Below are 14,188 nucleotides of genomic sequence, written 5' to 3'. Positions count from 1 at the left end.
TTGGCCTTTGAAATGGGAGAAGTGAGGTTGGTGAAGGGAGGAACGGGTCGGTGGGAGAAGAGGAAGGTCGGTCCCGCCAAAGAATGGACGGCTGTGGTGGTGCCTTGCATAGAGATCATGATGCGCATGCACACCGTCGACGTTGCAAACGTGCGCTTGACTGACCATATGGATCGTCGAAGTCCGCAGGTGGCACCAACCACGGTCGCTGCTTCACTTCCCGGTTTAACTCACGACAAGATGACGTGGCGATGGACGACGACGAGCGTAAGGTTTGGTCCAGCGTGGCCTTCACTTAGACACGCCCATACAAGGAAGAATTTAAAGGGTAAAGAGGACATTTCGTCGAAGTACTTCGAAAAATAAAAGGCACGCTGAAATATTAATAAACCAAACCGGTTTAATTCACAAATTGGGTCAGGACATTAGACCGGGTTAGTACGAACCAAAACGGTGTGATCTAAGTCGGACCGCTGTTTCTTGGCTTAAGTATGAGCTAACTTAGCCTCAACGAAAACCCTACTCGTCCCTCCGCTCGCCTGCCTCCTCTCGCTCCCATGGCGAGAACGGGCCAAAAAACCCCAAGAAAGCCGGTAGAGACCCGAGAAAGATTCAGTGTGGCGGACGCGGAGGAGGAGATGGCGGCGATGGTGGGGGTAAGCTCCAAGGCGGAGCTGAAGCGGCGGATGAAAGAGATCAAGAAGGCCAAGTCCGGTGGCTTCGAGTCGCTCGGCCTCTGCTCTGAGGTCTACCGCGGCGTCAAGCGGAAGGGATACCGCGTGCCCACGCCGATCCAGCGCAAGACCATGCCCCTCATCCTCTCCGGGGCTGACGTCGTTGCCATGGCCCGCACCGGGTCCGGGAAAACCGCCGCCTTCCTCGTCCCCATGCTTCAGAAGCTCCGGCAGCACGTGCCGCAGGCCGGTGTCCGCGCCCTTATTCTCTCGCCCACCAGGGACCTCGCTCTCCAGACGCTCAAGTTCACCAAGGAACTTGGCAGGTTCACTGGTTGGTGTTATCGTCTACCCTTTTCTGTCTATTCCCTTTGTTTAACTCGTCGATCAGATGCCAGCGAAAAGATGCTGTTTTTTTCCCCAAAATGATGCAAGATTTCTGAAATAACTGGAAATTGAGAATTTGGAATAGAAATAAAAACCGATAATGAAGGTATGGGTCATCATTGGTGCAAACAAGCTACTGTTTTAGTATAATAGTTAAATCCTAAGTACTTAATAAAAAGTTTGTCTTTAGATGGCTTGTGATGAAGAAATACCAACTTCTGAATGGTATTATAAGCACCAATTCACATTGTTGCGAAATTTGAGAATTAAAGCTCCCTACCATCATGACTATTGTACTAGTTATTTGAGTTGTAACCATGGGATGCAGTAAAAGTTTAGGGGGAAGAGCTGATTTGTTGCCTCAGAATGATAGTTTTTTGTGGGAGACTTGGTGCATGGTAACATCATTAGTTGGAAATTGAACATTTACATAAAGGAAAAAAAAAAGGACACGAGGACTCATTTGATTGCTTTTATGTTTTAATTGGATTTTTTTTCACTTTATAGGCCATTTTTGAAATCTTGTTTATCAATGTTTCATGTTTAAGTATGTCATTTCTTCATGAATCAAACTTTCTTCATTTAAAAATCATTATTACTATTTCTTTTTCACTTTTCAGGCCATATTCAGAATCATGTCTACTGTTCACGAATCAAATTTTTTTTCATTTGCACATTATTTTTAGCATTGGCAGTTGCAAGCAAGATGATTGGTACTAATTTCTTCCACATTTGAAGCAATTTTTTAATTCTATTAAACAGTACAAATGATATAAAAACAGCAAAAAGAAAAGAACAAGACCTTTTTCAAACTGCACAATGGCTGCTTGCCATGATTCATTCAACTGCACAGTTGGATTTGTATGTTAATCATTTTATAAATTGCACAAGTATACACTTGAGCCTTTCTTGTTTTTACTCTTGATAGCAAAGGAAATGTGTAAAACTTTTAAAATATTCAATGTAACACATATTTTCATTGATTACTTTATCAATTCTTTCAATTTCTTGAAGTTCTCTATATTTTCACTTTATATGTTTCAATTCTCTGCAGATCTTCGCACCAGTCTATTGGTAGGTGGGGATAATATGGAAGATCAGTTTGAAGAGCTAGCACAAAATCCTGATATTATAATTGCTACTCCTGGTCGGCTCATGCATCATTTGTCAGAGGTGGAGGGCATGTCTTTGCGTACTGTGGAATATGTAGTGTTTGATGAAGCTGACAGTCTCTTTGGTATGGGTTTTGCTGAGCAGTTACACAAAATTCTTTCACAGCTAAGTGATATGCGCCAAACTTTGCTTTTCAGTGCTACCATGCCAAGTGCACTTGCAGAGTTTGCCAAGGCTGGTCTGCGTGACCCGCAACTTGTAAGACTTGATTTAGACACCAAGATTAGCCCAGATCTTAAGCTGATGTTCTTCACATTGCGTCATGAAGAGAAACTTGCTGCTTTGTTGTACTTAGTCAGGGAACATATCAGTTCTGATCAGCAGACCTTGATATTTGTTAGTACTAAGCATCATGTGGAATTTCTGAATATTCTCTTCAGAGAAGAGGGTATTGAACCTTCCATTTCCTATGGTGATATGGATCAGGATGCCCGAAAGATTCACATTTCAAAGTTCAGAGCAAGGAAAACTATGCTGTTAATTGTGACAGATGTTGCTGCAAGGGGCTTAGACATTCCCTTGCTTGATAATGTTGTGAATTGGGACTTCCCTCCAAAGCCTAAACTTTTTGTCCATAGAGTTGGTCGAGCAGCTCGTGCGGGTCGGACGGGTACTGCCTATTCTTTTGTTACAACAGAGGATATGCCTTACCTATTAGACCTTCATCTTTTCCTATCAAAACCACTTAGACCTGCCCCTAGTGAAGAGGAAATTCTCAATGACATGGAGGCAGTATACTCAAGGATTGATCAAGCACTTGCAAATGGAGAAACAATATATGGACGTTTTCCTCAGCCAACTTTAGATCTTGTTTCAGAAAGAGTCCGGGAGGTTACTGATGGAAACACAGAACTAATCTCATTACAAAATGTGTGTGCTAATGCCTTTCGATTATATTCTAAGGGAAAACCTTTACCTTCGAGGGAATCCATTAGAAGAATAAAGGATCTACCTCGTGAAGGGTTGCATCCAGTCTTCCGAAGCGTCCTGGGATCAAATGAACTAGCAGCACTTGCTTTTTCTGAACGATTAAAGGCATTTAGGTAAGTTTCGTAATGCTCTTGTATTTAATATCCATCTTCTGATTCTGTATATACTTGCTTGTTTAATAAGTTTATTCTTTATTTTTGGGAAAAAATCAAATGAGGAAGAATGAAATGAATTTGCTGCTTTATATATGTATAGTGTTTAGATTTGTTCTTACTGGTTTAACATTCCAGGCCAAAGCAGACCATATTAGAGGCTGAAGGAGAAGCTGCAAGGTCAAAAAATGCACAAGTAATAGCATGTATTTCATTTACTTCGAGAAGTGATTTAACATAATATGCGATGATTTATATATATTCTTTTATGTTGCATTTATCTTTCACTTGTTATTTTTCTGTAGAATTTTCTATGATCAAGCAACCTAGCATCATATTTTCATAATGATTTCCTATCTAAGTAGGTCGAAGGCTTGCAAGAACCAAGGATATATTGGTCAGGGTCAACTTTGAATTAGTTGAGCAACAAAGTGAACAACAACAAATCAATTATTAATATCCATCACTCAAAAGTTAAATTGTCATGTATTATCAATGAAAATCATCTAACTTTCAGATAAGAAGATGCAAAGCTTCTTTGTAGATAGGGAACTAGGGTAGCAACAAATGTGAAATAAGAGACTAAGGAAATGCCCTCCTTGCTCTCCTTTCCTTCTCTTCTATTTCTTTTGTTTGTCTATTTAGTATTTGTTATATTATTTTCTGATGTCCCTTCTAAGATTTGCTGAAAATATTAAGGAAACATAAAATATTTTTCCCGCAAATTGGATTGGCCTGATATTTAGAAATCATATTTACATCATTGTTCCTACCGGAACCAAAATGTTAAGCAATATTGGCAAATAGAAGAAATACGATGTCTTACTACTAGAGATTCATGGAATTCAAATTAAGCATGAAGCAAAAAGCACATATTTGATGTTTATGGAGAATATCAAGCATGCATGTTGATTTTTGATAAATTTGCATTCCCACCAGAAATCAAGGATGACAGGTAATGACAGTAGAATTTGTGTCTTTGATAGATTTTACAGGTAAGTTGTTAGGATTTGTGACTTTTTGCCATTAGTGAGCTTCGCATATCTTGCCTTATAGTTTTATTTTCTTGTTGTCCTTGTCAGGGATTAAAGTATTACAAGTTTATATAATCGCTGTCTTTTGGAGTTCTACAGTTACGATTTAGGAAGTAGCATCTTTTTTGTCTTTATACTTGGCTTATCTGTCATAGGGTTCCAATCAATGTCTTGAAGTGATGAGGAAAAAGAGAGCAGTTCATGAGGAAGTGATCAAATTGGCCCATCAGAAACGTTCTGTTGATGATGCATCAAAGGTGAACCTTTATCTGTCTGAATGATAAAGCTGACTTCATAAGTTCCAAGAATGTTGCAATTAGAACTGTGAACATTATTTCATATGCAGGCTGAGTATTATTTGTCAACATCTTTGCGTCGGGAGAGATATTTTTATGGTTATTGGCTGCTAGGTTGCCGAGTGGGTGTTAACTTATTGAAAAATCAGTTATATTTGTTAGATGATGATGTCTTTTAGTTGATGATGGTCTCAATTGTCATACAAAACTATTGATTGGTATAGCTCAGTTTTAATTTAGCAAAGCTGCTAGATGGCGTATGAAAAAAATCCTACTGGTATTGCTGGCAACTTAGAAGCCGGTGACTGTTAACCTTGGGTAATGGTAGATTAACTGAATGTATTTGCGTGCTACCACATGTCCTTAAATTACTACCAAAACACAACATTATTACAATGAAAAGTCCATTTTATGGTTTATTTGCAGATGAAAATTAGGATGGTAAATTTAGAGGGGATATTACAGTAGCAACTTCATCAGGACTTGCTTGTAAAGTAGAATTGTGATGATAGTATGCTGTCAAAGCAGCAATACTTACCTTATCTATGCTGGTTTTCTTAATTGCCTTGTAAGTATAGATGAATAAATAGAATTATCTATGGGTTCATTTATTGGTGAACTAATCAATATAAATGGCTGGAACATCAAGTTGCTTCTTGCATGAGAGTGTCAGAAATATGTTTCAATTTTTGGTAGGACTTCTCACTAAAGTTAGTGCATCATTTTGTTGTTGGACAAACAAGTAATTAGTGAAGGAAAACCTGTTGCAGACAGAATATGTTTCAATCGTTGAAGAAATCTCTGGTCTTCTGCTAATGCCTTGGTCCTCCCTTGTGCTATAGCAAATGAGATGATGTTTATATGTTTGGAAAGCATTTGTAATTACAAAAACAGTTAGGATTAGTTGATTGCTATCATCTAATGACTTGGGTTAAGATTTGCAAACCTGCTTGGAGTTATATTGAATTTGGCTAACTCAAGCAAAATCACTTGCCTACCCCTCACCTATGTATCCATATATGATTCTTGTCCGAAAGTTGTTGTTGCCGAATCCATTGATCAATCAGGTATGGGCACAGAGAAGTGAAGCCTTCTCCTGTATGTCTGCTAGTTAAGAAAATAAAGAGAAAATAAATTCTAAAACCAAGCATAATTTTGCTACCATGGTGACTCTATCTGCAATCTTTTCTTGGCCTCATGATATCCTATTGCCAGCATAACTAGTTTGAGGTTGAAGAGAATTGTCTTTTTATAAGCATGCATCGAAAGGTTAGCTTCACTCTCATCATATGGGCTCAGTCAAAAACCTTGCTTAGATAAAAACTGCAAAGGATAGCTTGATTTGGTTTGGAAGCTATTTTTGCAATGAGACTTAAAAAATATATAGAAGTATGAAAAGTGACATATTTTGAAGAAAAAATAACAAATATAAAATTTTGATGCAAAAAAGGGAAAAACAATTTTTATTTTTTTATGCATCATGGTTGCGAAATGTAATCAGTGGATAATTTCGTGGCATGCTTTATGATCCATAAATTGATGAAGTATCAATGTAAACTAGATGAAGGCATGGTGCAGTTAGCAATTAGAAATATATTTCTTCAGGCCAAGTTAATATTTTTAATGAAAAATGAACATAAGTAATTTGAGGGCCATGCTGATCATCTTGCTTGCAATGCTTCGCAAGTTCAGAACGAACGAGAAGATAATATTACTGTTTTTCTGGTAGTTTCATGTATGACACTCGTAATTTCATGTGCTAGGTCATGCATAATGACACCTGAAAGGGTTAGGGTGGATGGATTGAAAAGATTACAGTTTTTGTGTGCATGCATCTATTAATCTATGATTTGGAAGTCATTTCTCTACAATGTCGTTTAGCGTTTAACATGTATTGTTATTTATTATGTCAAATCTGATTGGAGGGAAAATTATGCTTTTTCTCACCATCCTTTTCTATGGAGAATCGCTGTAACCTTGTGCTCAAATATTAGGTCTTGTTTGTCCTTTTTGAGATGCAGGGGATGGAGGCTGCAAAAGAATTGTCGGTAGACTGGATGGAAAAAGGTTCTCTTCCTCTTGCTCTTGTTATGTTCATTCACTATGGCACATAGGTTTCTATAATTACTTTTTCAACTTAATGTCAGCTACTCAAACTAGATTAACATTTAATAGTAACATCACTGATCTGGAGGCTTTTAAGATTAAGTTCTAATATAATCTTAATGGAATCTGAATCTTTTTTTTGGAATCAATTCAGCTGTAGGATAGCAATTATAGGTACCAATAGCGAGAAAATTTAAAAAGAATATGATATATTATAAGGGTTGTGTGTATTGGTCCAAGTATGTGGTATGTGCTGTTTTTGGTGGCTTGGTGGAGGAGGTGTTGGAAAATTAAAAATTTTGTTAACCGGCACCTTTTGTGGGGTTACAGGCACAAAAGGTTTGACCTCTTGATGCCAAATGAGTTCAGATGTCAGATTAAAGATAATATAAAAGTTGACTTAAAGTTCTCTTTGGATCATCTTGTACTGGTGGATTCCAAAAATCATCACTTAGGTCCCATCTAGATGCCTCTCTTTTATTGGGCTGAACTAACCATTACAAGTATCACTTACTTGTGATTTGTATTATATTGGTTGTTGTTCAATTCAATCCACCTGTCGTTCCACCAGTTGTGATTTGGATTAGATTGGCTCCAGGTGCACCATACTAGAGCTGGGATGCCCTTTTAATTTTATGTTCTAGAATCTAGAGTCTGAAATCTTAAAGAATTCTCAACCAAGATTAGGTTGTACATGCCATATCGCCCTTTGTGAACTGGTAAGTGCTATTCTGAAGAGTTATCATTTATTTTGAAGTTTGTCCTATTTTTCCTTCTTTCTTCCTTCCACTACTTCATGTACACTGTTCTGCCACCTGGCCAGTTGCAACTGGAAACTTCCAGTAGCTCTAGGAGGGTTGGCTGATACATAACAAGGCCTGTGTGGCTGCCAGCACATAGCAGAAACTGTAACAATATGGTCACAGGCTCATGCCTTTGACAATAGCACCATCCACCACCCACCCATTCAACTCTCTTTTACTCTCTCACTTTGTTTCTTTTTTGTCCCTTTAATCTTTGTCTTCTCCTATAGTTTCCCTTCCCATTTTCTTTTCTTTTGCCCAGCATTAAGACCCCCAATGAACTCGCATTCAATATTCTCTCTTCCAAGAATTTATATCTCAGTTCCTTACCAGTTTTGTTAACTTATTGGACTGGTAGATAACATTGTAGTGAAAAAAATACAAACAAATTGTGATGTTTTAGTTTTGAGCTATATGTTTCAGTGTAGACCAGTGAACACTCATCCATATAGACCGGTATGGTCAAGATATAAAACCTTGTTCTCTCGACACCAACTATGATCTTGCAACCCTGCAAATGTGCAACAAGATAAAGTGTAAGGCAACGAGAGGAGAAATTAAAAAGTAGGGATGATAAAGAATACAGAAAAGGGAATATTTAGGAATCAACATAGGCTAAAAAAGAAGACAGAAAAGAAATTTATTAATTTCCAAAAGGCATTTGTGAAATTTATTTGGGTGTAACGTGATGATTGTATTTCTTTATGTTTAGCCATTTCTTTTCTTGAGATTTTTCCTTTTTTTCTAGGTTTTACTAGCACTCTTATGTGACTCACCATGTGAATGACACATAATGTGCTAGTTGATTGGGATTTAAGAGGAACACTGCAAATGTCAATCCCAAGTCTGATTGAAAAAAATGGAGGGTTACATTATGTCATTGATAGCAACTATGATAGATATCAATAAACATGGATCTCAGTTTGCTGATGATTTTGTATTAGTTGACGAGAGTTTAAACAGAATTAATTCTAAACTTGAGTTACAGAGGAAATCTATATAAATTTTTCTAAGGTTGTGTACATTAAGTAGGACTAAAATATTTAGAAATAAGTAAGTTGGATGGGCAAGAAGTTTCACTAAGTAAAAGTTTTAGGTATGTTGGATTAATTATTCAACAAGATGAAGAGATGGATGAAGATATTATTGATAGAGTAAAAACAAAATTGATTAAAATTACAAGAGACTTTAGGAGTCCTATATGATCATTAGGTTTCTTTGAGATTAAAAAATTATAAAATAATTATGAGACTAATAATGTTTTATGGATCAAAGTGTTGATAGTTAAGAAATAACATATAAAAAAATTTGTGTTACTGATATTATAATCCTCAGGTGATGTATAGAGGTAATAGGAAATATAGGAAAAGAATAATTTTTGTGAACAAATAGGTATAGATTTATTCAATAGAGGGTAAAATGAAGAAAAATTGTTTAAGATTGTATGGTGTCTAGGAGATTTACAGATGCGATAGCTAGAAGAGGTGAAATGAGAAAGACTTAAAAAAACTAATTTAAGGATATAAGTACTCTTAATTTAACGAAACATATGATTGTTTATGGATCTCAATGCCGATAAAGAAAACCATGTAGCTGATCCAAAATTATTGGGGCTTTACACTTTGTTGTATTTTTTAAACTTTTCTAATTTAATCTTTGATTACTGAGCATATATTGCTTTTAGTTACTTTTTCTTGGTATGTGCCGGATTTAATGTCTGTTAATGATAGATAGTTATATGGTTAGTGTTTAATTTTGTTTCTTTGGTATTTTGTAATATTAGATATCTGTTGTGCAAAAAGAAAGGTGTCAAATTTTAAGGATGACGAATATTATATAAGTTCTGTTCCCACAAATCAGGTATATTTTTCATCCTTATCTAGTTTATTATTGAGAATGTTTCGTGCGCTTCTTCTTTATGCTATTTGCCGCGATGTGAATTATAAGAGCTTATATCTAAACCATCTTCATGTGAACTTCTACACAAATAATTAGACATTTCATGTCACTACTGTTACAGCATTTGGAGGCAGGATTGTCAGTAAAGAATGATGAAGGCTTTGGATCAAGCAGGTATCACAAATTTTTTGCTGAATAAATGTTTCTCCTCAGTTGATCTGCCATCTTTATTTGTAGCTGAATTTATGTTGGGAAATACTCAATCAGTCACTTGTTACGCAAGTTGAATCTGCACTTTTACACCAGAAATAAACCAAAGTAGTGCAATGGATTGTCAAAATAACTCTTTTTTTAGCATGATTATAAGACTCAGAAGTATCATCTTTGGCAACTGCTGATCATTATTATCTTTTGTTTGAAGTTAAAAGAGAATGATATTGGGTGAATATCTCATCCAGCAGGGACTTGATCAATATTTACAATATTTCTCAGTATGGTATATGGTACAGATGGTACTTACCGGTCCGATAGCTTACCAGTATGCAGGATCAGGGTAAACTGGGCAGTATGCCCGATACATGGCCTTTATGTAGGGCCTGTACCACCTGGTACTCTCGACACATAACCCATACTGCTCGGGACAGGGCCTATATTAACTGGTAAAAGGTGGTACAGGCGTTGTACCAGGCAGTTTATTTCTTTTGTTTTTCCAATCTTTTTTCAGGATTTTTTCAAAACTTGGTATATACCGTCAAACTGTCACTTGGTACACTGGTATGGACCAGTATGGTACCTACTCTGAGCCCTGACCAGTATACTATTGGTATACAAAATTGTGATCCTTAGATTTAATTATCCTGAAATGAATCAGAAATACAGAAAAGTTCACCACAAAGATCAATGATGAGATCCACTTATTTGACTGGTTAAATAATACACTATAGAGCAAGCACATTGGATAACATTAACAGTCACAACCTACTTCCAGTGTTGAAGACAAGTTGCATAAGCACACATTGGCTTGGGTTATATAATGTCTCCTATTCATACTTACTGATTTTGTTGTGCAGACCATTCAAGAAGTCATTTCTGTTTCCTGGCACAGAATCATGCCTGTATCTTTCTGACATAGTATAGTTCAATAGTATGTTGGTACCTCCAACATTCGTCAGCTATGTTATTATTAGTGACAGTCAATCTTCAATCTCATCACCTTCTTATTCTCAATAGAATTTCACGTCTACATGAATGAAGATTTGAAAAAGGTTATTAGGCTTCCTAAAATTTCCATTTTACTACTCATCATGAAATTCCTAAAGATCTATTCTTGGTGATTTTTCCTTACCATACTTCTGAGGCTGATGAATATCAACTAGCTTTTAAGATTTAATCATTATGTGAAAAGGGAAAAGTTTTACTTAATGTGCTTTCAAAACTTATTGATGACTGCTGAGAACTGAGAAATCTTCCTATCTGTTGGCATGAAAGATGGAGCCTTTTATTGCTTTAATGCACTGGTGCTGTTGTTGATGTTTTCAATGGATGGAGGTCTTTCACTTTATTTTCTATAATGATATTAGTATCTATGCAGATTGGATGCTGCTGTTCTTGATCTAGTCGGAGATGATAGTACTGGTCTGCAGAAGCAAAAATCTCAATATCATTGGGACAAGGTATTCTTTTGATGACACAAGGAGCATGTTTATCATTTTTTCTGAAAGATATTTACTTTGTTTTTCCTATTTTTGGTTTTAGAGAAGCAAGAAGTATATAAAATTGAACAGTGGGGACCGTGTCACAGTTTCGGGCAAGGTATGATGGTTCTTGTTCCTACAGATTTCACATGGTGCATGGTATTTCCCATCTTGGATTGCCGATCAATGACTACAAAATTTAAATTAGATGTATTTTAGTTGCTGTATTATAATGCAACTCTGATATGTCTATTTTGTTAATGCGGACCTGTCTGTGTAACTTCTTGTGGCTGTTTCTGCATCAGTTCTCTTGACGTGCCTCTTCCATTGCTGTATTGTTGGTTTCAGTCTTTTTAGGTCAAGTTTAAACAACACATACTTTGCATGGAGCAACATCCTTATTGGTTCATAAGTTTTCAAGTGCTCTTGTTACTAAAGTGATAATGCTTTAGCAGAAGTTTGTTTTATACTGTTCAGTTGTTGTTCTATTTTTACCTTGTGTACCTGTGGATATTTTCTTGATAAGGATTACATGTTTCATAAGTTTGTCAACTCCATTTTATCTACTTCTGCATAGTTACATATTGTTTAGTTTATAACTACATATAGATGAAGCCACATATTGATTAATGGATCTCCTAATGCATTAGATCAAGAACGAAAGTGGTGCAAAAGTTAAGGCTGACAAAACAGGGCTATACAAGAAATGGAAGGAACGCTCCCATCAAAGGATCTCTCTTGGTGGAATGGAAAAAGACAATTTGCAGGAGGGTGGGTTAGCAGGTAATGCAATTCATTATTTTTGGTTAATTGTCAATACTTATTGGTTTGTCAACCACAAAACTAATAACATTCAATCAAGAAATGAAGATTATTTGATGGTCTAAAAATGCAAAAAAAAAGTTTTTCATATATTGGATCTGTTATCTGTCACTGAGAGATGAAAAACATATCACTATCCCTAAGAGTGGGATGGTACAGTGGTGCTACTAATATTTTTGTATTTGGTCACTTACACTTTTTAGATCATGATCAGTTGTTTGGATCATATTGAAATATTCTGAAAATCATAAATTTTTGGATGAATGTGTTTTTCATTGTTCATTTTTTGATAGTTCGATTAATATCAAAATTTATTCAAAAGACATTTTTGCTCTTAAATATATTGAATGTCATAGATTATGTTCATCTTTCAACATGAAATCCAGTGATAGATCTTGAGGTGATAGTATTGATACCTCAATTCTCGCCATTGGATTGTAGTTCAACCATTGGATACACACATGCATATATATATATATATATATATATATATATATATATATATATATATATATATATATATATATATATGTGTGTGTGTGTGTGTGTGTGTGTGTATCTGTCTTGGACTCATCAAATGTTCTCCATTCTTCTTAACATTTGGTACCAGGCAAGGTTTCAAATAACGGTTGGTACAGTTCAGTATTATAGGTCTGACAAAGGACTGGCATTAGACCATATGGTCTGGTTTCTGTTAGTATTATTTCTTTTTGGTTAGTACTGGGTTGCATTGGTTAGTATACTACTTGGTATAATTGGTAATGTACTGGTTCAGCAGATCACAGAAACTGGTATTCGACTATGATTTAGAACGTTGGTAATAGGCTACCGTTGACCCACCTGAGTTGCAGCCTGTTGAGGAGCAACTCCTAGAACCATGACATGAGTTTGGACTGCTCCTGTGTGAATCAGCATGGTTTGTTGAGTTTGCAGCAAACCAGCACTTGGTTGGCATGCACACACACACACAAACAGGACCAATGTCTCTGGCATGGATTAGTACAGCTGGCATGCATGATTGATGCTGTTGAAGTTGTATACAGTTCTTGAGAGTCATAATGGGTTTCCAAGAGTAGTTAATAAACTAAGATTATGATTGTTCTTTATTTATATTCAAAGAGGGTCTGTTTGACTGACCCATTAAAATCTGCTTTTTTGATGACATGATGTGTTGTCTGCCTTGAGATAAAAAAAATGGCTTTCAGATCTTCTAGCTCACCTGTTACGCAATGAGTGATGACGGAAAAGTGAAGTTTGTCAGGAACATAATTGGAGGGAAAATCTCGGTCATTAAATAGTGTTATCGGCCTAAATTCTTTTAGTGCTTTCCTGTCTCTTGCTTATACTGACTTTGAGATCTAGTCCAAGGGGACACCCTTACAGTAGGGTTTCACAGGCAGTTTTTTTCTTGTAGTTATTTGTATGTTTACTTTCTTGATAGTAGTGTCTTTGCTATAAATAATTTATGGCTTGAAAATTTCTTTTCCTGCATTCTTCTTGCAAAATGTCTCTTTTTTTTTAGACTCTAAGACTGAACTTTTTTCTTTCTCCATAGAGAGAGGAAATAAGCAGCATTATAAAGGTAAAAGGAAGCGTTGGTCTGTTCCCAATGCTAACGTGCCATCTGAGCTAAAAGACCCTGAGCAAGTGCGCAAAGGAAGACAGCAGAAGGCCAACAAAATTGCTCATCTGAAGACCAAATCTTCCAAAGGGAAGAGATTCAGTAAACAGAAGCGTGGTAAGAGAGAAAGGTGAATGATTTTTAAAACAGCTCAATCAGAGCCTGCAGTATGTATGTTGTGCCAATATGGCTGATGAAGTTGCTCACCAATTTTGTTTTATTCTTGTAAACCAAAGTATATTTAGATTTCACTCTATAGATCAGCACAGTCAACCCTAAATAGTTCTGACGCAATTACTGAGCAGCAATTATCCTTGGAACCATCTGAGCTGGCAAAAGAGAGTTGGTGCAAATAGTGAGAACACTGTAGCCAAGGTTGCAATCCAGTTTTGATTTATTCTTATAAGCTATATCTTCTTTATTTCTTTCCTGCTTTGCATCTCAGATTTCACTCAGTTATAGTCATGTTTCTCTTATATCTGACCGCAGGTAAATTAGATTAGATAGAGAGAGGTGTTTCATCCTGCAGGCATGAGCTTGATTCAACACCAAGGTCAACAAGATGAATAAGCGTTGACCTTGAAACCATGCAAGTGC

The 14,188-nt window shown here is 36.3% G+C and overlaps 1 protein-coding gene across 1 annotated transcript; it reads left to right on the top strand.

Moving 5' to 3' along the window:
• The first annotated feature begins 524 nt into the window (after window positions 1-524).
• Window positions 525-14,012, top strand: LOC135649905 (DEAD-box ATP-dependent RNA helicase 29-like). Its single transcript, XM_065168862.1, has 11 exons — window positions 525-1,008; window positions 2,116-3,277; window positions 3,455-3,512; window positions 4,506-4,607; window positions 6,668-6,713; window positions 9,339-9,415; window positions 9,576-9,628; window positions 11,046-11,127; window positions 11,210-11,266; window positions 11,799-11,931; window positions 13,526-14,012. Exons 1-11 carry the CDS (start codon window positions 558-560, stop codon window positions 13,723-13,725), a joined length of 2,421 nt encoding a protein of 806 aa, XP_065024934.1. The 5' UTR covers window positions 525-557; the 3' UTR covers window positions 13,726-14,012.
• The last annotated feature ends 176 nt before the right edge of the window (window positions 14,013-14,188 follow it).

The sequence above is a fragment of the Musa acuminata genome, chromosome BXJ3-9, assembly GCF_036884655.1.
Source record: "Musa acuminata AAA Group cultivar baxijiao chromosome BXJ3-9, Cavendish_Baxijiao_AAA, whole genome shotgun sequence".
NCBI lineage: Eukaryota > Viridiplantae > Streptophyta > Magnoliopsida > Zingiberales > Musaceae > Musa > Musa acuminata.
This window is presented reverse-complemented; position numbering and strand designations above follow the sequence as displayed.